The following is a 25,137-nucleotide window of genomic DNA, read 5'->3' as shown; positions in this document are numbered from 1 at the left end:
AGCCAGACGACCGATCCAGAGAATATTTTCTTTTGTCAGTCATTGTGGTCAGATACATGTATGATTACTTTCAATACTTAAATTGACATATGTTCCCATGCATGGGCGAATGTTGGCACACGGTCATTACCAACACTTTTGTGCGTATGCATGGTTGATAAACAAAACCTCACCTCCCCCCGACCCCGAACAGGATAAGCAGTTAAAGTGGATAGCGGCGGGTATTCCTCATTAGCTTTTCCAACCAAATATAGAAACCTACATTCCTTTGTTTGAAAAAATGTTTTATTGCATGTACGCAAAAGAACAGAGAGTCCATTTTTACTCGTATTCTCTTATAAAACTGAGGAGATTATGCTTACATTATACAACCATGTGTGTATAATAAAATACAATACCGGATGATCATGAACAGTAACAATATATTTTGCACTGGATGGGAAAAAAAAACATGCCCCGAATAATATTACAGAGGCAAACAATAAACACATAACAGAGCATTTGCATACAAGGATATTGTGGTACATTTACAGCCCTTAATGTATTACGCAACACATGCTCACATTTAACCACACGCATTCTGAGAGGCAAATGAAAAAGGAATGGAATGAAGAGAGCGGCAAGGAAAATGGTAACCTTGAGTTTTAAACAAAAACTCAGAGGAATACTTACGATTACTCCTCTGACTGAATCATTGACAAGGTCAGAGCTCCCCGTCTTGTTAGCCTCCTACTCTTCTGCTTTTCTCCGACTCTGAAGCCAAAAGCTTCATACGGCAAGGATGCCAAGATATATTCAGTGACATATTGTAGCGTTTGGTAACTGGCGGTTATTACAAAGACTAACATGTTCAAAGTATGTATTGACATAAGGAAAGATCAGAAATACCATAGTAAGCGTCAAGGAAGACTTGTAGAAGCATAGATGACAAATTGCCACCCCTGACTTCAAATTAAATTGAATGAGAATGTTTTTTTTTAAATGAATGAATACAATAACAACAAATTGTTGCACATTCATATACAAAAGTGTGAAAAGCAGATTTACCAATATTTAGAAAAACATAGTAAGAAAAAAAATCCCCACAATATCTCCAAATTATTATTCATTAAATTGTGAAAAACACACACTTGGACAATGAGATTAAAAAAAAAAAAAAAAAAAATCACCAATTATTGACAGACGAGCACAAATGGAGTTCCATGAACGGACATAATCTTGGAGGGGAAATCAAATCAGCTCTGTTGTATTCAGCCGATAAAACAGACAGAACAGGGCCACCCACTGGAGAGCTGCTATGTTTCCCATGTGACCGCCCTGATAAAATATTCAGCAAGGAACAGCTCTGACACCTCAGGGCCAGCAGGCTTCACTTACATCCCAATCGTTCCGGACAAGGCCGGGGCCGAAACCTTGCCAGCAAGGTTGCCGTTTCTTGCTCCTCGCAACACATGACAACAAAAAATGAACACAAAAGGGCTGCATTCATTTTTAATGAGGTACATTAATTAATAACCCTGACCTGACCCAATTTAGAAAGCTGGAATCCCTGGATAGGCCACACAGGGTTGGAATAATATACTTCTAAAGCTGTTTTTTTTTCACTTTAGTTGAGGAGTGAATGTAAAGAGAAAATCAAGAAAGTAAAGCAAGATGAAAAGAAATTCAACTTTTAGTTGATGTACGGTGCACAAAGCAGGGACTCCTTAGGTTACACTACTGTCAAGAATATCAACCTTACCCCACAATGGCAAAGTCTTTCAGGTTGCTATACAAAAATCCCCAAAATTGTCTCCTCAAAATTTCAAAAATTATAAAGCTAGTCTGGGGAAAAAGGCACTTAACTGTATATACATACTCGATGAGAAAATATTTTTTTACAAAAAAATATAAATACTTAAGGAAATTCTTTTTATCACAGCATTTGGACTCCTTGCTCGCTTTTTTTTTTAAATGAATGTTCAATAAAATCAGTCCTAACTTTGCTAGCTTCAAGAATAAAACTGCCTCCCTTTGTCTGAGCCCTGATGAAGCCGACTGAGCTTGGCAAGCTGAGTTGGAGACGGGGGGACGTCCTGTCGGTAGGGACCTTTGGATTTCGGTGGATTCTGCACGGGGTCTCTACTGCTGGAAGGACCCTGATGCCCCCCCTGCTCTCTACGCCTCTGCTCCTGTCTCAGCAACTCCTGAGTCTCCAAGAGGACGCGAGTGTTGAAGTTGGAAGTTCCCAGGTAGCCGTTATGTGAGCCGTTGCTAGAGAGGCGTGGGTTGTCCTTGGCACTCTGAAGGCCATCTGTTGGTGTGTAGGCCTTGTCACGTGCGTCTTGGGACACGGTGCTGGGATTCTTACGTGGCCTAAACACACAGAATTAATCGTGAAAAGACTGAACAGCTGAAGATTGAAGGGGGGAGTGATGTGTCATCATTTCCTTCCAGTACACGTAGCGTGGCTTAATGGACCAGATGAGTTAAAATGTCATAAGGTTCATTTTTGCCAAACTATCAACTCCCAAAAATTTAATGCTGGCACAACAACACCAACAACAAAAATTATGGTATAGACATTGGAATCAAATTGAAGTACAAACTAGTAGTTCTACAACGATAAAAAGTTTTCATTCATTTGAAGAAGACGGCCTAGATTTTTTTTTAAATGAAAATGATACTTATCATCCCTAGAGCAGAAATTTGACTCACATTGAATTATAACTTTTGAGAAAAAAAAATTACCACAAACTCATATCTTGCTCAAGCATGCCTTTTGAAAATGTGGCCCTGAGCTATGACAGGTTGCTCCGTCTTTGAGCTAAAGTGTGAGATCTGCTTTTCCATTATTAGGATCCATTAAAGCAAACACGCATTGGAAGAGGGGTGACAGCGCTTCTTATGTCATGTTGCTAAGAAAAAACACATCCACACCTCACTGACCTGCTGTAGCCTTAAAAGGTTTTTGAACATTGAAGAGGGAAAGAAGCAACTTTGAAAAGTCTCCCAACCAGAATCCTTTTTTGGGTATAACTTATAACAATCTTGTTACATGAATCCCATAAATATAACCAATTTAAAATATCATCTGGGGTCTCATTTTCACCACCGAGTCGCAGAAGCTGTAGTTGCCATGGAGCCTTCTGCTCCGAGTCAGTGATGATGGAGTAGATTATTTTGAGCGGAGACATATTTGGAAAGTCCGTGAAGGGATTAGACTAAATGTCGAGTTGACAACAGACAAGACAAAAATTAGATCCCGGTTAAGATTGTTTACAAGGAGGAGTTTGTTTCCACATCATATACTTTAGATTTCACATTCACAATTGTGTGACATAAAATTTGAAATTTGTCGAGCAAGCAAACTTTCAAGTCTACATTTATGTACATGTAAACAGCTGCAAATGCATTTATGCACTGACTATGTGAAACTCAATCTTATCTTGTTCCGTGTTTGTCTAACTATATGTCATATGCATGTGAGGCCAACATGGAGCGAGGCAGATGTAAGGACAGACTGCCGAGCGAGCCGGACCACATGTTCCACATCAGACTTTTGCTGTCGGGCTGAGCCAACATGCATTTACACCCCGGCTTGGCTTAAAGAGCAGCCAACACAACTCATGAGGGAACTGCTTGTTTGGAAACTCTCTGTGCCTGTCACACCAGGCAGCTATCCACACTTCAGGAGTGACAGTTTACTTTTTCAAAAATAATTTTTTTGGTGAGGATGTGCAAAAAGAGCATAGTCCCACAGGAGTGTACTCATGATTGATGCATAAGTGGAACGCTCTTATCACTTCCACTCTCGAGCCGGAATCTGTCACAAAATACTCGATTAAATTTACAGACCGGGGGGGGGGGGGGTGGATGGAGGGAAATATATTACCCAAAAGAGAGACTTAGCACTAGACTGACAGATTTTAAACAAAGCTAGGAACTTGGTTCACAGGAAAAAACTTGTGGTTGTGGGGCGTTTCTTTTAAACAGCTGGGAAAAATCCGAGTTCACGGGAAGGGCAAGAAGCACACAAGTAAACGCGTGCGCATAGACTCACACATGCTGGTTATTTAACTGGCACCAGTTCTATCATTTTGTGTGTGTGTGCGTAAAAAATAAAAATAAAAAAATCTATATATTTATTTATTTTTATTTACACATACAATTTTAATGACTGAGTTGATTTGATTGAAGTCTACTTTATGGTACAGAGGAATGCAGGAGCTGCTTGAGTTGGTGAGCCCTTGGCCCGCTTTGACCTTCCTGCTTTTAAGAATCTTATCTTAATGACATTCATGTGTGTGTTAGGCGTGTTGTGTCTCTTTCAAGCTAATCAGTAGTCTCTCTTTCCGACCAACACGCTTGTTCCTCGCCCACCGCTGCCTGCCTCTGCTAATCCTGGTCGAACAACAAGCCTTCATTAGTGCCCCGCCAATCCTCACATCCCAGACGGCGAGCTTATCCTATCTGTCATCAGATATGCAGCTACCAGGGCTTTTTTTTCTCCGGGAGGCTCTTTTGGGATTTTACTTTCCATTTTAAAAAGGAATTCCTGTGAAGAACAAATGTCTAAAAAATGTCAAAACCGAGGCGAATTATGGTTTTTAATCGAGGGGTGTCAGGCATTTACCATGGTCTAACATGAAGCCTGAGCTCACACAAGTGCCCGCTAAGAGTGTTAGGAGATTATGGTTGGAATGCATATCAAAAGCCACCATAGTCAGTCTTTTATCACTGGCCAGATGAACTTTCCCAAGAGAAGCAACTGACCGTGGGAGGGAAGGCCGGGAGTCAACTGTCACATCACATGAGATGCCAGCAGATAATACCTATGAAAGGAATGCATAGATTGCTCTGGCCTATACAGACCACATTGATTCTTCGTCCATGTGGACCGCCAATCCATATTCACAGACGGAAACATGTTTTAATCGACCCATATGTGACTGCTCACAGACAGCGATGGAAATGAAAACAAGACGGCATTGGAAAAATGATGTGTTGGTGCGGATGGATAAAAATCACCAAAAAGAGGCGAAGCTAAGAAAACAAAGTTAAAACGATGATTTGAACACATCTGATATCAAACCAATGTCAAGGAAATTATGGATGACGGGTTTGTGAAAGGACAAGACGGCCATCGGGAATTTTGTGAAAATGATATTCCCGATTGGCCGGCCAGTCTGTATCCATGCCGATCGAACTTCAGGACAGCTCAGACGCGACTTACCGTGGCAGAGAATTGTATTGTCTCTGAGCTTGGCGGAAACTGCCACCATCCTCCTGATGCTGCTTTGGGACTTGAGACTCACCGGTTACCGAATGGCGCCCACTCTGTACTTCCATCCCGTTACTAGACTGTAATCAAAAGGGACAAATTGCAAAGACAAAGGTGAGCGGTTTGACGTGGATATAGCAGTCCCTTAACAAACCTTCTGAAAGGAGAACACAATAATTTGATTAAGCACAAACCACAGTAGGGTGTCTCATTAGGCTCAATCTTATTATGAAATGTTTCGACTGACACTGACAGACAGGGACATTTTAATGATCTGAGCCCAGGGGTGCAATATTCAGCCTCGCCGTTCTGACATCTTTCTCGCCTTCAAGTGTGTGTGGGGCGTAAGGAAACAAAATGAACATTTATAAGAAAAACTAATGGTCAAAACAAAACAAAAATGAAAATGTCTCACTAATCGGACTCAATTTATAATGTCAAGACAGCGGGTACCGAAAGCTGTAGTTTGAAAAAGGTAGACGGGCCAAACGTATGTTATAAGCTGGAAAGGTTGACAGCAAAGAATTTCAGTTCTTGTGAAATGGTTGCTTTTTTTTCATGGCTTGGACAGCTGCAATAACAGCGCAATTACATTTCACTCAACGTCAACAGCAGGTCCTTTCCTCAGCATTCAATTGAGCTGAAGCCAATTGGACTCATATGGTTAAAATTGCAGCAACAACATAGCTCACACAGTACAAGAAGTGTGCAAGAAGAAATGATTCAAACTCAAATTAGAAAAGGACAAATTAGTCAGACACACCAAACGGTCCCAATTTTGAGAGGAGCTCATGACCATTTGGCTTAAAGGGTTGGGAGGTGGATGACGCCATGCGAGAAGAGATGCATGAGAAATAACCAGGAGAGAAAATCTGTCACGTTAATGGCATTAGGCCAGGAAGTAGAATCCAATTATTCCGTGGTAGGCCTTGGAATACAGTGCCATATAAAACATGACATTTGTTGAAATCAAATCAAGGAGGACCCCCGTGTTTGTTTTTATCCAATAAAATGAAACATGATGTAGCTGTGGCAGACTCGAATCTATTTCGCTCCCTCTTGTTTTTCCAATAGTGTCGAACAGAGACGGACGGGTGTAAAAGAGGGTTTGGTACACCTGTTTAAACATAAGAGTGATCACAGAGGGTGAGCTAGGGGGGTGTTGTTATGACAATCATTTGCAGCTATCAAAAATATGGAACCAAGATAGCAGCTGTCGGAGGTTAAAGTACTTAAAAATGTAACCGAAACCGAGGATTCAAGATCTAGGCATCATTTCATGCAAACATACAAACTGTTTCCTGGTACTTGATGGAAGGTCGGTTTGGCTTGCGACATATCCCAATCGAACTGGTATGAAAGACAGAACTAAAAGTTGAGGAATTTGGTACATGTGGCTGAATGCCAAGGGTGATTTTCATAGCTATATAACATTGGCAAAAGAGAGAGAATGTATCTGGGATTCTCATGTTGCACTCTGTGTTATCTGTGGGTATATGTCTGCAGAATGTGTGGTCATGCTAACAGCACGTAATTATTTTATTTCTTCCCCGAGAGAGAAAAAGAGAAACATAACACTGGAAAGCACTGAGCAATTTATGGTGAACATCTGGAAATTCCCCTCTTTCTAAGCAGGGGAAGGGAGACTGAAAAATAAAAATAACTGGAGTCAGAGGCAACTTGGCGGTTTTATGATGCACTACTGGATCAACATTAGATGATGCATCATTTGCAGGCTATAAGAAGTTATGGATTTTTCAAGTCAAGTTGATTCTGTTTGTACAAGGCATTGTGTTTACAGATTAAATTCAAAGAAAAAAATAAGTATGAATTTTTTTTTAGAAATATTTTTGATACATTTTAATTCAAGATTTATGCATAACAATACTCCCCTCCATGAGTTTAAAATTGAAGTAGAACTCAGTGTTTGATCAAAAGTTTGAATTCCGAATCAAGCTAAAACATTTTTTTAAAGGGTTCCTCTAATCATTGCCAGAATTGAACATCGATGTCCTTGTATCTTTCTAACAACTTTTTCCTTTGTGAGTTCTTGCCGGGTAGGATTAAAAGGGACTAATAAAATAGACTTCAGTACTTCAAGGCTGGCCCCGTATCTTATTACCGCCGGAATAACGGGGGTACGCTCAACAGTGTCAACAATCGCAAGCAATTAGGAGCTCAGACGTTAAGAGAAAAATGCGGAGACTGCTTAGTGCTGTACAAACAGATAGTATCTCACTTTGACAGCAAGCATGGGAAGAAAGAGATCAGGAACGTGATTGGGGAAAAATAGCTAATTTCAAATTGAACCTACATGTAGGGCTAACATGTAAACAAATCCAGAGAAAATAAATGTTGTACTTTCAGGGTGGGTGGGGGACTGGTGGCGGAATGTTCTTAAAGCTAACAGAAAGCTTTTACGACCACAAGAAAAATAAAAACAGATCCTTGCCGTGTGAGACAATCGCTCAATACAAGCTGTACTAAAGCCAATGACTTTGACATTCATGCGCTTATAGTGTTGAGCTGTATTCAAAATGTAGACTCGTCAGACCACAGCCTGAGGGATCAAAGGTCACAGGTATTCAATTGGCCCTGCCGCTTGTGTCCAATTATTTATGGCCCTCAAATGATGTCATCCCTAAATGCCTTGAAATCTCAAACTGTTCATGCAGTTATCACTAAGTGATGAAATGAACAAATCTCACCCATGAGTGATCCAAGCTGTACACGTGCTGATCGTTCTCCACGTCATCGTCCTGCTTTGCCTGCTGGAACTCATGCCTCAGTCTTTGTATCCGGTCATGGTTGCTAGGAGCCGTCTGACTGCTGGGAGAAGAAGCAAACTAGATTCAGTCCAAATAGCATTTACATTCATTGTTACTAGATTATGTCCGGAAACCAGAAGTGGGGACTCAATTAAGGTTTACAGACATGGTTTTGCATAAGAGTCTTTTTTTCAGCTTTTTTGGCACACTGTCTTTAATTAAACATGGTGGAAAACCTTCATTTACATCCCCAACATTAAAGGCCTTTGAGAGGCCAGTCAATAGGAATCAATGGCCTTTCCTTCATCTTAATCAGGCTTCCCCTTTTATCACCAGCTACAGAGGCAGCGCCCGACAAAACACATAATTACGTTGAGAACAGCAGCTTGCCTTCCTGCACGTAAGCGTACAAACGGGATGACAAAAGTTTGCAATAGAGGTTGGAAGCTGGTGATGTAGGGACTGGAGACGATGGGGTGAGAAGGAAAGGGAGATAAAAGTAGAAAGGGGAGGGTGTGGAGTGGAGTGAAAAAAAAGTGAAAGGTTAATCAAGAGCGTGTGGGAGAAAGGAAGAAAAAAAAACAGTCAATCCGAACAAAGGTTCACATCAGCGGGGAGATAAAACGCAGAAATGTAAATTGAGGACCTGCAGTATTGTTATTGTACAGGTCTTCTAAAGCAGGTACGTCAAAGGTGGAAGTGAGTGTTTATTTGGACACTGAGGACCCTGATGACACATGCAGATTAGAATAAACACATACGAACGCTCAAGTGTCACTAAAAGCACACCGACGCTGCAGAAATCTGCCGTGGTTATCCGTTTTTTCATGTCTTACCAAAATCAATTGTGTTAGTTATACTCCATTTGCTTTCTATGCTTCATGCAAAAAGCATACACTTTATATGGTTGTTGCAATTAAGTGGTTCACTAGAGTGAGAGGAAGCTAATGCTTTCAGTTATGTGAAAAGCTGCTCATTAGAAAATCAATGGGCTTCATCCACTAATATCTTCCTACATCATTTTTGTACTTTAATATGTTCATAAGACAATTTCCGTTACATTTAAAAAAAAAAAGCCTTTCTTATCTCAATAGAATGCACTGTATCTGAAAGATTTTTAATCAATAAAATGTTAAATGTCCAATCATGATTAGACATAAGACTGCAGAATTGGGTTCATGGAAAGGTCACTCACACAGAAGTTTGTATTGAAAAAATATATAAATACGAACGTGTTTTGGGAAATTAATCAGCTCTGCTATGCATGCATCAGCTGTAAAATTCCCTCTCCTCTGAATACATCTGGAATTGTTTTTTTGCATCAGCAGATGTTATGGGTGAAAGGAAATCTGAATGAGCCCTGCATTAGTTGAATCCAAATCATTTGTTTTTGCATAAGACAAAAGGTCACATGTATAAAATGACTCATGCATACATACATATTTTTACAGTGTGATCCAAAAGGCTGACTGGACTTGCTCTACTGCCTGACACTTTCTTCATAAATAACAAACAATACATTCAAATCACAACATCAAAGCTTGAAAACAAATGAAAAGTTGTGAAATGCATTTGTATTTGTTGCCAAATCTAGCTTTGTGATAAGGTGCTGTGTATTTACATATGTCCCGATGCTATCCCACCTGTGTTTTTTAACCTGAACTGTTGACAGAGGTCATGAGCCCTCTAAAGCTTTTTTAGGGGCGGGTAGGGGGGCTGCTGCTGAACTATGGATGCCCATCAGTGTAATAGTCATCCTTTGATCCAGGAGGATTTGGCAGATGTCTCCGACACCACGGGGGCTTAAAGCAAGGATGCAAGCAGCTCCAGTAGTCACTTCTGTTATGCGCTGAGTCCCAGTGTGACTCATAAACACACACTAGCTAATAAAAGGCTAATCCAATATTGGTCACATGAGCAGAGTTTAGGCCAGACTAATCAGAATAACCAAAAAAGGAAGTTTTGATCACATTTCCAACTTTATTTCCAACCCAATTTTATCTGATAACTGTTGATTGAAAATTTTAGCATGATCTTTTTTCACTTTGTCCACCGTTGCGGCAGAAGATGGGATGGACTTGTTAAATTTGGCCCTGTGGCAATCTTGCAATCAAATGTAAGGCTTAGCTCATCTTTATTTCATCGCACATTTAATTCAAAGGCAGAAAGATAAAAGTTCTTTGTGAGGGTTGATTGACAGCCCCTGACACCTCCCGTGATGGTGGACAAACGATTAGATCTGCAATACATTTTTTACATTCTTTATTAATTTACACTTTTTTTTTTTTTTTTACAGTGTCATACAAATGAAGTTTATTTTTCTTTCCAGGTTGTTGCCGTGCAGACAAAACCTGAGTATCAGCGCAGCTGTTACAGAAAGCAGCCTTTAGAGGCTAACAAGCAGGTATCTCGTCTATTATAAGGGCACAAAGGTCTCAGAGGTTCCATCTTAAATGTCTCCAACTGCAAAGTATCTCATTTACTCAACTCCATACATTGGCAAATGCAGAACTGATCCCTTTCTAAATGTCACTGACTCACACTCTGCAGGTGAGCCTTGAGCCAATGCAGAATCATTTGTATTTGCAGTCCAATACACACACATTGCCACCGTTCCTTCGATATATAATTAAAGAAAGAGGCACAGGGGGATTCTTGTCGGAGCACAGCACGGGTCAGGGCCACTTTAAACCATAGAAATATTGATGGTAATAAAGCAGAATTAAAAAGATGGAGTAAAATGGTTTCCGTGCTCCCGGCACAGCTGGTCCCGGCTTTTGTGTCGGAGACTGGAGGGGGGGGGCTGTTCTTGGGTGAATAGCGGTATAGAGTCGGACAGTTGGGAAGCCGGAGGGGAGGGGTAGCCTGCCCCAACACCAATTGGTGGGCTATTTTGTCTCCTCCATTACTGGATTAAGTCTCGGAGCCTTCATGTAAAAAACAAAATTAGGAAAGAGGAAGGAGGCCAGAGGTTAAAGTTCCTGACCTTAAATAATGGCAACCTAGACATATGAGCAGAAGGGGGGAAAATATGGCTGGCGGCATCATTTTCAAAATAGCCTACCGATGTTGTGTAATAATCAATGGAAAGTTCAAGAGGTTGGCAGATGCTGACAGATGGGGAGACTAAAACAGGAAGAGGGCAATTGAATAAATGGAACTTCAAAAGACTTTCCGACGGTCGCTTGAAGCGGTTTCACTCCCATCCATCATCATTGTCCTGCTCATTCTAATTTATGACTATTGTGACTTTCACTATCATCCCGTATGTACTTTTCTGCATTTTTAACAGCTCACAATGTCACCAGGTATATAAATACCTCCATTATGCTATCTCCCATCGGTATCGAGGAGTTTAACGTATGTTAATGGCCCTTCAACCCTTGACCCTCACATTCATGACATCATTATCAACCCCACCAGACGTAATGTTGCCCTGTCACTGCGATGATCTATAGCCATGGTGGCGTTCTGCTTTAATGAAGCCCAACTGCTGCCTTAAATTCCTGAAGCCACAGAGGGCCCCGGAATCGCAGCGCTTTCTTCGATGTAAATATGCATTCATCATCTTCTATCAAGCATCAATCAATCATAAGCCTCTGAGACATCGGTTAAAGCTTTAATACCTTCCTGTTTGTGCAAGTACTTCAAGTAAACACACACACACAAATCGGTTTTAAATGATCAAGACTGCTGGTCATCATTTCCCTTGTGACCAAAAATGCTAATAAGGAGCAGCGTCAGTCAATATCACTGCACATTTTGATCAATGTCATGTTTTAATGTTACGCAAGTTCAAGTGACCAGTGTATGTGTGGTCAGATGATTTTCCATCTTTTGTTTCTTCTACTTATTTTCCCATCACATTTGAAACTGAAGTGTCACATGAGCTGCTCGGTAATTAGCTTCAGCTCACTGTCCCCGTAAAAAAAAAAAGCTCCGTGTCGCCAGTTCATTTCATGGCATGGTCCCTCTTTGGCAAGACCATGCGGGCAAAAACCCAATAAGGTGTCCCATTTTAAATGAGACACAGCAAAGCACTCAGCCAGACACTGTAATGTGCCTTGTAATGTCTGTGACAATCTTTCAAGCCTTGTTAGGTGGCACCAGAGGTTGAGTATGCTCTTTAATTGAAATGAGATGAGGGACATTGATGACAAAAGACCAGAATTAGGTCTCCAAAACCAAGAGACCAAATAGAAACAGCTCTATGATGGCATCGTCCGTCACAGTGGAAATATTCTCGAAGAACAGCTTCATCAGGCTTCCAAGGCCTGTTTGCACGATATGACAAATCTTAACTCATGCCATACTCTGTGATCTTGGAAAGATTAATGTGAGGGGGGCAAAAAAGAAAGAAAGTAGATGTGTTAAGAGAAGAAAACACAGCTGGTAGCAGTAAATAGGAGTTGCCAATTGGCTGACGTTCACACAGTGTTAATTCCCCGAAATGCGGTATGACACCCATGCCGAGAGTAGCAAAGCCACCTTAAATTTGGTAGGATAAAATCGGGCTTGAGTTTTTGTGCTGGAGAGAGATGAAAAAAAAAGTACACAGATGACAGATTAATTTGGGCGCATACAATACAAATTATTTTGAAATTGCATTTTCACAACAGCTGTCACCGTAACAAAGCGCTTTACAGAACCTATAATAACAAAACAACAGAACACATCACATGACCAAAAGTCAGCAAATATATTTTAACATCCAACAAAAATGGTCGATATAACCGATTAACGTCTTTTTTTTATTAAGAGCTTAAATATGTGGACATGATTTTACTTGAGTGTGTGTGGCCTACCCTTTTGATGTTTTTCTTCACTTTAGTGTTCCCAAGTCAAATCTGGTCATTTTATCCATGGCAGGTTCTATTTTCCTTTGCATAAATCAGCATTTTCTCTAAGCCATTACAACATTTCATAAAAGGGAGCTTTTCAAGCTTGTGGAACATAAATTGGCAATTTCTTCACCCAGTCAAACGCTCTCCATTGGTTATATCAGTAATGGCGGTCTTTGCAAAGTCAAACGCTAATGGCTTGAGATGGCAATTTCTTTACAGACAATTTATGATTCATTTCCTGAGTTGGATTTGAATACCAACGTGAAACAGGCCCGGTCCAGACAAGTAAGCTTCTTTTGTCTTGGATGTAAGTGGGCAAAGATTATGTGCAAGTGATGGTCGTAATGAGACCTTGCCACATGCTATAGCTGTGTCCTTTCAAGAGGAAATTCTTCCATAATGAAGTACGGAACCGTGCTCATCTCCTTGGATGAAAAGGCCCGCAGAGGAACAAAAAAATGTGGTCATCATTACTGTCATGACAGTCGGAGTCCCTCGTACTCGTGGACACAGGTTTTTAGCTGTAGCACTTTGCTGCCAACTTTGTGGGAACAATTTGGGAAAGGACACAAATCAAGGTCCATTAAGATGAGATGGTTCGCTGTGTATGTCAATATAAGGCTTTTATTGCAATGCCAATTGCAAAGCCTGTCACCCATGTTATCTATGGTCTTGGTGGCCCAGCTCTGATTATGGTCAGGCTGGATGGAGACACTGATTTGAAACTGTAAGAAACATCACGATGAATGTTGCCAAGTTTCCTTTTAATCTAATTAAGCTATATGTAAAAAGTGCAAGCAGAGGGAGAAAGTAGCTGATTCACATTTGGAGTTTTCCTAACGTGTTGTCATAAAAAATGATTGATGCCAGAGATCTTTTAAGTTAGATAAGAGCAAGAAAAAAGGGATGGCAAGATACATGCAAGAGACTCCCACCATTTTTTTTTTCTTTCCCAGAAGCTTGTTCTCACGCCTGTGCATAAAAAGACGCAAGCGGAAACTGTTGCATTCTTTTCCTGAGACATGGGCCACTGAAAGCGCTCCAAGTTAATGGAATAAAATAGAGTTGTCACAAGATACACTTTAAAAGCATAGTAAAAATCTGATTTATGAAGAAAAGGGAGCTTTGCGACATCAGGGTTCGGTGCCATGGTAACCCAGGGGTGAGGTCGGAGGGGGCAAGTTGAATGAGAATGACGGAATGGCTGCAAAAGAAAAGTGGACTTTCAACCTCTTACTGCTATCTTTTCATTGAGCCTTTACCAGGCTAAGGCATAAAAGTAGAATTTGAATAGTGAGGTCAAAGTCCTCTTCATAAATTACAAATGCCTTTGTTATTGATGTCATTCAGACTGCACAAGGATTTAAAAGCAACAAGTTCATGATTTTAACTTCTAAGTGTGGAAAGGGGCCCTTTTTCATGATTACACCCCCCCCCCCCTTTAATTTCAATAGCAGTTTTCCATTTGCTCCACCGCTTTTGTTCCTTTCTCCCTTCCATCTCCATTTGGCTTTATTGCCAGAGCACTCTGACGAGCTGCAGTGCATCCATTCACTCTGCCAGTAAGCCAATGTGGCACTTTTGATGCTCGCACTGTGCTTGTTGTGTTTTGTCTACGGAAGGTAGGCCCGTGCCATGCTGCTCTGTTCACGGCCAAAGCTTGCTCCTATTGTCACTTGTCATATGGAAGCCAGTAAGAACATGGAGATAAGGCTGTCCTCACGCCGTTCCCTGACCTTCTCAGGCACCCAGCTGGCAGTAAATGCAGCAATAATTATTATCCCAATTACCCGGGCCAACTCTGTCTCCAGGATGAGGGTGGGGTGGGGGGTCCACTGAATTACTCGGGGCGTATACTGTGAAGGGAGGTCCAACACAATAGCAGACCACTAAGCGGTAAGTCTCATGTTGTCAAAATGACATTACTGTAATAGAGGCTCTCTCTGTTGTGTTCTAATTCTAAACAAAACAAAAAAATATGTATGCATTTCCTCAATGCCCAAAAATGAAAATAGGAAAAACATTTACTAAACAATTCTTTAGATGCACATAAATATTAAATGGTGTAAAGTCGGCTTCTGCAGCCTTATAACGAAGCTGTCACACAAAAAGGTTGTTGCGAGCATTAAAAAAAAAAAATAATACTAGCATCATCATTTGTGCCAGAAATGTCTCCCTCATCAGATCATCTTATCGCTGTACTTTTATTGCTTTTCCTCCCTATGGTGTAATGCTGAGACTGCTGGGGATGTAGCTGATTCCACCCCAAAGATTTTTATCCAGACTGAATGTCACACGAGCTTTAGGGTGCTCTGATCATTTTGGAAAACTGTATTTTATTGTGTCGCATTGCTTCGGGGCTCAAGAAGCATAGAATGGAAAAAAAAAGTGTGTATATGTGTGTGTTGTTGCATCATATTTTTGCCCAAAGAAATAATCCCACTTATCGTTTTTGGATCTTGTTATGGTAACAGTGAGATAAATATCATGAGTTATGAGTCATGATTGGAGAAAAAGTAAGAAAAAAAAGTCTCAGACTGTCCTGTTCTCCATTTTGTCAAAAAAAAAATATCTACAGCCTATAACTGATGCAATTCTGGTGCTGAGATTGGAGTTAACTGTCACTTTTTGCAGAAAAAAAAATCTATTTAAGTTTGAGCAGTATGGAAAAGAATGACTTTGAGAAAACAACACGCCACGAAGCAAAGTGACTGAACATTGTCGGTTGGATTTGAAGAGATTAGCCTGCCGGCACTTATATTTAAATGCCTCTATCTGGCCTTTCTTTCCTCCATCACATAGCCAATGTTCAAATGCAAAGCAGGGAACGGCAGGTTTGATTAGAGTGGGGTTGAGGATTAGGTCCGAGCAATCTGCCCCCCTTTCGTCGTGGAACAAAGCCGCTGCTGGAAGGTGCATCATGCAAATGGTGTGAATAAAAAAGGTAGAAATAAAAAGAGACAGATAAGGGAAGTGCCACCCTGCCACTCTGCAGAGTTCATTAGCTCAGCGTTGTTCAGGTAACAGCATGCAGACAAGGCGGTGCAAATGGATTTTTTGGTCACGACAGACTTCCTTCGTAAGATTTAAAGCCATCGGAAAATAAAAACTCCATTATTGTTCACATTTGAAATTGTCAAACATGAACCAAGCTTCCAGCAAAATAAACTATAAAACATTAAAGAGAGACACGTCATGAGATAAATCTGTTACAGCTCATAACCTTGCCAACATCTCTCCATTCGACCTAGATATATTTTGATTTTATCCACAATATGAATCGAGACACACTTTTGAATAAATTAGATAAATCAATGAGGTTGACGAAACACACACAGTATTTCCCCATATATCCTCACGTAATCTCAAACAATTCCAATGGGGACAATTATCTGGAAGGGGAACAACATGATCTGTTCCAGTTCACAATGCAAGATCCTGGTTGGACAGATTTGCTTTGGAAGAACACAACCATATATGATTGAGCCAATCAATCTGTGCTAGCAATTGGAATGTAAATCTGAAAAAAAATATGTATGGTGCACTCCTGAGAGTGAGCGGATCTCTAATTGATGAAAATTGCCATTGACAAATCGTGCTGACAAAACACATGTACACGGGTGACCTTTGACCCACATTGCCTTGGGCATCTCGAAACGGATATCCTTTCAAATCTATAAGTGATCTTGCTTTGACATTAGACCGGGTTGAGAGGTGATACGGAACATGGACTGATTTAACCTTTGACCTCAGCTACGTCAGCGACTATGTGGATATTATGGAAAATCTAAAAAAAACTTAGGGAGGTTGGTCAAAAATTTAAGCATTACCACAAATCTTGCAAGGCTCTGGGGACATGTTTGAATTTTTATAATGACCCTTTGCTTGGCATCTAGTGGGAAAAACACACGTGCACTCACAAACATACAACCTAGCAAGATCAAGTACAAAAATTCAGTTTGGGAGGAAAAAAAATGCAATTTTAACCCCCCAAAAAACAGGTTACAATATTTAGCTCATTGCATCAATTGATCGACTGGGATGGCAAGCGTTGTGGTCACTGCTGACTCCTGTAAAAGGGTGGGACTACTCAACATAGATGAAAATAAATTATGTGTTAAAATATTATTCCGATGCGGGCCCTTAAGTGCATATTGATTCGCAATTATTTGTAATAACAGCGGAGAGGGAGGGACAACGCCATCCATTACAGTGAGAAAATAGGCAGGGGGAATCAATGGAAGTAGAATGTGGTAAAAAGGCACGGTGGCCATCAAAGACGATCATTAGCAACAAGGACAAGAGAAAGCCCTCTTGGCCCAGGACCGTGTCTTGCCCAGATTGACCCAAATAAATAAATAAATAAATAAATAAATAAATAAATAAATAAATAAAGTTCAATTCAATTTACAGAGGGGAAATAAAATGACCTCATGGTACTGAAAAACGTACAGTTCCGTTTCGATACCCGGTGAACATTGTTAAAGAAAAAATGGAGGAAAAAGGTGCATAAATGGGCTCTCTAAAGAGATAAATCCAAGTGTACAGGCCCAAGTAATATAAACCAACGTAAGAAGGAAAAGCAATCTTACCCCGACCATCATGATTTGATAGCTCAAATTGTAGCGGCAATTCAAGACTTATCCTTGGTTTTGTGCAGCCAAAAGTGTGCTATCTTACCCCTGGGTAACGTCATGTTATAGCTGACAACAAAATGACCATTAAATAACAGCTATGAAGCCACTCTGGACTGTGAAAGAACATGAGCCAACTTCTTAATGTGTGTGAGAATACACATTCGGGCACTTTGATGTCACGGCGTATTAGACTTGGGTGTGCGAACAAGTGGAAATTGTTTGGTGCAGTGATACACATTTATATACACGCTTTCACCGATATCGGTGTAATATGTAGGATTAATTGCTAAAACCATGATCACACAACATCTCGCTCTAATCCTGGGGACATAATGTTTCTTTTCCCTTTGACTCTCCAAACATGTCGCAATATGCTGAGAACATTTCACACAGCGGACAAAAATACCTTGTTAGAAAAACAAGAAGAGCGTTCCCATAGAAACGTCATGGAGGAGTTAAATGCAACAGCTTGTACTCAAGTACATTGAAGCAAACATGCTCTGCTACGGTTTCCGTGGGAATATTTTATAATAAATTTGAGATTTTTGTTCAAATGATTATGAGCAGCCAAACGTAACCACTGCATGTACTTCTTCATCGTTATGCTTGTGAAAGTTCTGATTTCGTTCTAATTCAGTGAGCGGCAAGCCACATAGTTTCTACAACGTTATCGCGGAGAAAGTTTTTGCAAAACCACAAGGAAAAAAAATGCGGGTTTGCGCAAACAAGACAACTTCTGGCTTTTCTCCAAAGCAACACATGATTCCATAATTTCTTCTGACATATGCACTCCTTTGAATTGACATTCATCTAAAGAGTTTGTGGAAAAAAACACAGCAGTGAAAGTGACACATGTTGAGTCTCAACATATTAAAGGTGGTGATAGGATTGGGGCCAGTCAAAGGTCCCCCTCTGTGAGAAGTGACACGGAAAGGATTTTGGAAAAGAAATGAGAAAATTGCATTAATTAAGCCATTAGAGGGGGTTTGGTGTGTGACTTTTGACTTTTGCAATGAAGGAAATACGACTTGGCAGCTCACGTTTTGGAAAAGCCATATGTCAGCTTGTTTGGAGAAGATGTGCAGCAGGTGGGAGTCATTCTCCTGGTTGATCTGGTTATCATCCTTTTCTGGGATCTAATATGAACTGAAAGAAGTCTTAGTCTGGCCAATAATTACGTTTTGATAATTATGTCTAGCAGTGATCTGGTTTATGACATTTCATTCCTGATTCGCCCTTCGGAAATATAAATTGACATCTTTTAACAAGATCGGCTTCACTTGAAAAACATTTTCATTACAGAGATGAGAGGAACAATAACAACCGTTAACTTAAAAATCAAAGCAAGGGAAAGATGGTATCTCCAGGTGCTAATGTTCTTTCAGACAGTCATTAAAATGAAAATGAAGCCTGCGTGAGAGTTGTTGAGGAATAACTGGTGAGGAATATAAAACAATTAAAATGGCTGCTGAGTGTCGTGTTTTATTTAGTGTGGTAGTTGGGAATCGTAACTTTAATCTTCTCTCTATGATGTCGTATGAAAAGTGCATTTTCTCTGAGAGAAATCTACTTTTTAAAAACAACAGCCTATTGGCTGAAGCTATTCAAACCATCCGTGTGACACACACACCACCACAGCTGAATAAACCCTCCGCTCGCATGATCTACAGGGGCAAACACACCAAGACACACAGTGACAAGGCCTACCAAGATCCATTAAACCTCCAAAGGACTAGTTTTATACAGCACTGAAGGCTAGTGTTGCTGCTTGTTACCCTGAAAACACACACACATGCATTAAAACCCGGGCCAAAAAAACGTCTGATAGAAAAACAAGGAAGAAAAACGAAATCAATCTTGATACACTGTGAGACTCCTTGCAGTCAATATCAGCCAATTTGTGTCAAGGAGCTCGACGGGTATTATGTGTGACGTGAAAGTAGGCTGCAGTTGACACGGTCAGCACTGAGAGAAATAGATTGGGAAACAGAGCAAACAGCAACAGGGCTATGGGGCTGCTATACAAGGGTGCTTAGGCCAAAACGGTAGCGGCAGGTTGATTGCGAGCCGAGAAGGTAAGACACTAAGTAGGTAAAAAAAAAAAAAATGCTTCTTTCGAGCCAACTTCATCATTCCGAACCTTAATGGACCTTTCTTTGTGCTCGGTGGAAGCTGGAGAATTGAGCTGTCTTGCAGCCATTTTGTGTACGAATACTTCTCGGGGGCAGAACCCAGGGTGGAAGGCTCCCTGAACTGGCAGCCGTGCTAAACAAGACCGGGCCTGTTCTGATTAGATGGGGCTTCTTACCACTACTGTGTGTCGGGAGCTCTGCCAGAGATAAAGACGGTCTAACAGATGTCCGCCTTATCTCAGGAGCCAACCTTGGGACCATCAACCCCTTAACACAAACAGGCGCGCAATCATAGACATACAAACATGCTTATAGTATGGACTTTGGAATTGGTTATTTGTACTTAGCCTCATTGATTTTTCAGCCGGTAATGGCACATTGATGAACTGATTCTTGCTCATAAGCCACATATAGATACGAAATAAAACAGCAGCAAGGTTTAGCGAGAGGAAACACTTGAGTAGCTCCACCCCTACTTCTTCCTTTAGCCACATTAATTTGGGGCAGAAGTGGAATGTTAAGGTGCCTTTGAAGAAGTGTCTGCTTTTTGTCAGCCCGACATGACACTTATTGTTCTCACCGTGCACACGGCCGATTATATTATCTCGAGCTTGCACATCGCAGACACAGCATTTGAAAGACGGGAAGGGTGTTTAAGTTGGTGCCGGGGAGAGAGAGCAGGAAGTAGGAAAAAAGAAAGAGGGCAAAAAGTGGAGAGGAGGCTCAAAATCAGAAACGGAGAGATCATGACACAAAGAGGAGAAAGCAGAGTTAGGGCCCTCAGGGTTTGTGGTCTATATGTAGGCATAATGAGCGGTGCCAAACATATCCAGCCTCATTAATTTCAACTATCAAAGACACCTTATTCGTACGCCAAGCTTGCTATTCTTCCCCCTGTCTGCAAAGCCCTCACTTGTCACTTGAGATCAAACCAAGCCAGACGCTCCGGAGCGCCAGGCTAGCAGAACTTCTTTCTTCATATATAGATGCCATGGAGTAAAGAAGTTACTTTCTGCTCCACAAACACATTGACTAATATTATTCTCATAGAACCGATGTGTAGCAAAGTCAATAAATATTCATGGATGTTATTTCCAGCGTGGTGTGGTCGTGGTTGCCATTTCTGCCTCATAGTTCAGAGCTACAGGTTTGTATCACAGTTGTTTGAATTCTCCCAATGCCTGTCTGGCTTTTCTTTAGGTACCCTGACCCCCTCCTGCATACTTCTTGGACTAAATCAAGACTCAAATTTTCATTGGAACAGAATTTGGTGATTCTATTTTGGAGGGTCACTACATCTGATTGCGTTTCTGATTGCTCCGGCTTAATAACATTAAGTATAAGGAGCTAGCACTGCCCTGCCAACAAAACAAGGCCACCCCAATCTCTGGCTTCTCCGTCCACTTCCAAACAAAGTGTGCCTTCATCAAAGAGAGATGTTTGGCACCTCATGGTGGCAGGCAGGAGTGCAAAAAGACGGCTTTATCACAATGAACTTCTCTGTCTTCCCGGGGCATGGACCAAAGCGTATATCTAATGAACAAGTAAAACAAACAACCTCTAAAGTGTCCGTCAGGAAAGGAGCATTCAAGGTGATGTCATGTCTTTTCTCGCTAGGTTGGGATTTTATCGCCACATCACCTTCCTTCCACTCCAAGAGATATAAATCACAGGCTTCTTGTGAGAATGAAAATGCCTGTGATCTTGTTGTCACTGCCGGTTTCTTTCTCTTTGCGCTCTTTCACTTCAGACATTTCACCGAGATGTTCTTTCTACTTTTCGTCAAGCATGAAAACAAACCACCAAAAGTAATTCAACAGTTAAAACACTGACAGACTTTCCATCGTGTCGGCCAATCAAAAACATGCACTACGTTGCAATGTGTTCTGGAGCTGTGGGGGATCAACAGGGAGTCCAGGCCTGGATCAGTCCGTGAGTCACTCCATCCGGGGATGGTCATTTTCACTAGAGTCACTTTCATTTGGCCTTTGAGCAGACTTCACAGTGTGGCAACTGACAGAATATGTCAGCAAAGCACTAATCCCTGTTTAGCCGCTGCAAAAACAAAGACAAAGTCCTCTCACATCCTCTTACTGGCTCTTGTTATCCCTCTTACTGCTCGACCCTTTCTTCCAAGCCAGCAGCAGTCACTCAACCTGACCACACTTAAAGGACACTTACAGGTCTAACATGGCGAGGCCTGGTAGTTGCTCTTGTCTACCAGGTTATCTCTTCTCTCAACACGAGGTTAGGGAGGAAGGATTAGGATGCACACTAATCACTTCGAGAATGCTCTCTTGTCTTTGAGTCTCTCCCTCCACACTTCCTGTTTTGTTCTCCTCCTTGCCTGAGATCGGCATGTGCTGGGATGGAGACTCGAATAATCCATTGAAAGTCACACTGGAGATTATTTAAATAAAATTGTTGGCTGTTCAAATGTTTTATCAGAGCAGTATAAAGGTGTTTAATTGTGTAGTGTGGAGAAAAGTAATCCAACTTGAATCAGCCAGTTTGGCAAACGAGAAGGTAGATAAGCAAGGACACCTCAGTTACACCTACAGGCTAATTACGAGCGATTCATCAAGCAGATGCTGCCACGCTGGTAAATTAATTTGTGCATTAGTGATCAGTGGTGAAGTGATTTTTCCCGCTAGGGTAGCTTGCCGAATATAACATGCCTAACGTGCTGAAGTGGGTAAAATTGTAGCCGTGCATATATCTCAAAAATAATTTAGACTAAAGATGAAAATAGTTTTTCTCACAAAAATGATCAGTGAGTTTGTCTTCCTGAGCAAAAGCTGCAACATTTCCAGCACTATTAATAATCTTCTCGTCACCGTCACACAAAAAGAAAGCATAAGTGGCTCCACATGCAAGTCCCAGATCAAATTGCCCGAAGCCAGAAGGGAAAGAGAGGTGATGCCAGTTTGGATGGGTTCAAAATACTGCTGCCATGGCCAGGTATGGGGGTTGGGAAGGTGATATTTAGTCAAAGAAAGCAGAGGTTAGGAGGTCATGGAGGACTGGAAATAATGGACGAGAGACTCATTCTCTTCCTTGGTTTAGCCTTTGGCCTATAATGAGAGCTCTTGACACAGAGGAGCACACTGATACAACACATTTGGCAGCCTGGCAAATTGACCTGGGCGCCTGATGGGTGATTGACAGCAACTCCTCAGGGCGCCCACATGTGAGTGTGTACGTGCATGTCAAAGAGGGTGCTAAAAAGCGTAGGAGGGAGGAAGTGAGATGGCGTGAGACAGAGAAGATGAGGTGAAGATGAAGAGGAGTATCAGGCCCGGTAAAGGTAATTAAGTGACGGACCGAAGATTCAAAGCGCAAAATAGTCTGGCGGGGTAATTCAATATTGGTCTGGGCACTGATGCATGAAAGTGCTCATAAAAAACTGTATTTCGGTTTATGATTGTTAGTATCAAAGACAATAAGCGCTGAGTCACCCTCATATATATTTTAGGAAAATACTATTTATAGCCATGGAGGAGAGTTGGGCAGAAATATTTGATTCTTCCTAGGGGTGTGTCAAAGAAAATGAAAAGCATTGCTTGATACTGTACAAGAGATGAATTCATCTTTATGTGATACGGCCTAGAGTTTATGCCATTGCTTCATTTCTAGGTAAGAGGTAATGTCTACTTCAATGACACAACCAACAGTTGACTCGGACAAAAATGAGTAAATAAAAAGATGGTTCCACGCGAACGTGAGCAATAATGGCGCGGTGACAGCTCTAGTTTATATAGCTAATAACCATGTCACAGCATCATGGAGTCAGCCTGGTGAATTATAGCCCCTCTAGACTCTATTGCTGCAATTTTTCCTAAAGTCTCCCAGAGGAGCAAGATCAGCCACATGTCTGCCACATTTCCCCCTTAGGCCCTTTGGGAATGAGGCAAGCGGCTATGCGGAGTTACGTTGATGGTCGCAGGCTGTTGATTCTTATGTCTCCGCTGGTTGTTTTAAAGACAGACTGATGGGAGTGATGAGAGTGCTTGGGAGGAGATGGGAAAAGGTGCTGTTTGAGGAGCGTCTCTTTGGAGAGGAAGCCTTGAGTTATGGAGCGTTGGCGGAGGCTGGAAACACCTCACACAGCTCCACCGAGGCAGGGATGAATGATGGCATGGGAGTTGTACAGCTGCGGACTAAACAGGAAGGCAAAGGAGTGAAGTGTTTTTCATTGCAATTCTTCTCAGCCGCTGGGAGGTAGAGGTCTAGCTGACTTGCCGTGTGCTCCTCCTTTGGGATTCTCCTTGTCCTTATGATCGTCCCAGCTTGCCGTGTTGTTCTTACATACATTTACATATCACACTACTTGATTTTTTTTTTTCGGGTGATGTAACAGATTGTGAAAATGCCATGAGCTCGTGAAAAAGACAAATCATTTTGGGATTTCCAAAGGTTTAAGGTGAAAGGTGGTGATAACTTCAACTGCACTGATATGATAGTGAGGACATTAAGTTTATATTTCTTCCTCTACCTCAACTGCTCTTTATTGCCCATTAATCTTTTGCGTCTCACTTTGTCTTATCACTATCTTTCCTTGACCCCCCCCCCCCTCTACCCCCACCCATTGTTCTCTCCGCTTGCAGTGCTGTGATGACTCCACAACATAGCGACATGATTACAAGGTTAGAGGACACAGACAGAGCGTCACACTAACAGTGAACTGGCCCTTACGCTCTCTCTCGAAAATAAAATCCTGTGAGATAAGGCCGTAATCCCGCTTATAAAGTACAGTGTGGAAAAAGAATGGCAACCGTCAAAACCAACAAACAACTAGATAACCAATAGAGCATCCATAAGTAAAAATAAAGAATTACTACATGTCATCCTCTTAACTTAGTTGATCATGTGGCTCCAACACGCCCCCCCCGACCACGTCCGCATGAATATTAAGTGTGGGATTTGTGTCACGGGTTTGAAATTGGAAATCACAAGTCTAACTAATCAGCTTTGGAGGCTCCACGTTCAGCGTATTTACAGTATGTGTGTATTACTGTGTGTGTTTCTTTCTTGTGATAAGCCTGCACACACACACACACACACACACACACACACACACACACACACACACACACACACACACACACACACACACAAAAACACACCAGCACCTTTGCTTCCTCCATCTACATCCATTCAAATAAAGAGAGACAGATATAGTCCAAGACACTATTAGGGAAAATGCAACCAGTGAGATTTTACAGTCTAAAGCCATTCAATAGTACACTCAAGTGTTTCACTCTCTTGACCATGTCATAAATCATCCTGGCTGCCTGTCTTTGTTTTGATGATTCAATGCTTTACCTTCCACCGTCAACTTCTTTGTTAAATGTATGGATAATTGGAAAGAAACTGCCTGTTGCAAACTATGATACAAAAATAATTGTATTAAAGACAAACTACCGGGGAAATTAAAGGTTCATAACCGAGTTACCCCACACACGGCCGCAAAATGGATCAGCAACAATTTGT

The 25,137-nt window shown here is 41.3% G+C and overlaps 1 protein-coding gene across 3 annotated transcripts in view; it reads right to left on the bottom strand.

Moving 5' to 3' along the window:
* Positions 1 to 276: 276 nt before the first annotated feature.
* LOC147041697 (partitioning defective 3 homolog) overlaps positions 277 to 25,137 on the bottom strand; it is a 126,125-nt gene continuing 101,264 nt past the window's right edge. For 2 of the 3 annotated variants that reach the window (XM_085938543.1, XM_085938545.1), the window contains 3 exons: positions 7,972 to 8,092; positions 5,216 to 5,343; positions 277 to 2,355 (listed from right to left, as the gene is read on the bottom strand). In XM_085938543.1, coding sequence (XP_085794669.1) covers positions 1,992 to 2,355; positions 5,216 to 5,343; positions 7,972 to 8,092 — 613 coding nt within the window. In that variant the 3' untranslated portion in view covers positions 277 to 1,991. The remainder of the gene's footprint in view (positions 2,356 to 5,215; positions 5,344 to 7,971; positions 8,093 to 25,137) is intronic. The other variant, XM_085938544.1, reaches the window with a different exon arrangement.

The sequence above is a fragment of the Syngnathus leptorhynchus genome, chromosome 19 (genome assembly GCF_054491065.1).
Source record: "Syngnathus leptorhynchus isolate UIUO chromosome 19, UIUO_Slep, whole genome shotgun sequence".
In the NCBI taxonomy this organism is placed as follows: Eukaryota; Metazoa; Chordata; class Actinopteri; order Syngnathiformes; family Syngnathidae; genus Syngnathus; species Syngnathus leptorhynchus.
The sequence above is the reverse complement of the archived record's forward strand: the minus strand, read 5'-3'. Positions and strand labels throughout refer to the sequence as shown.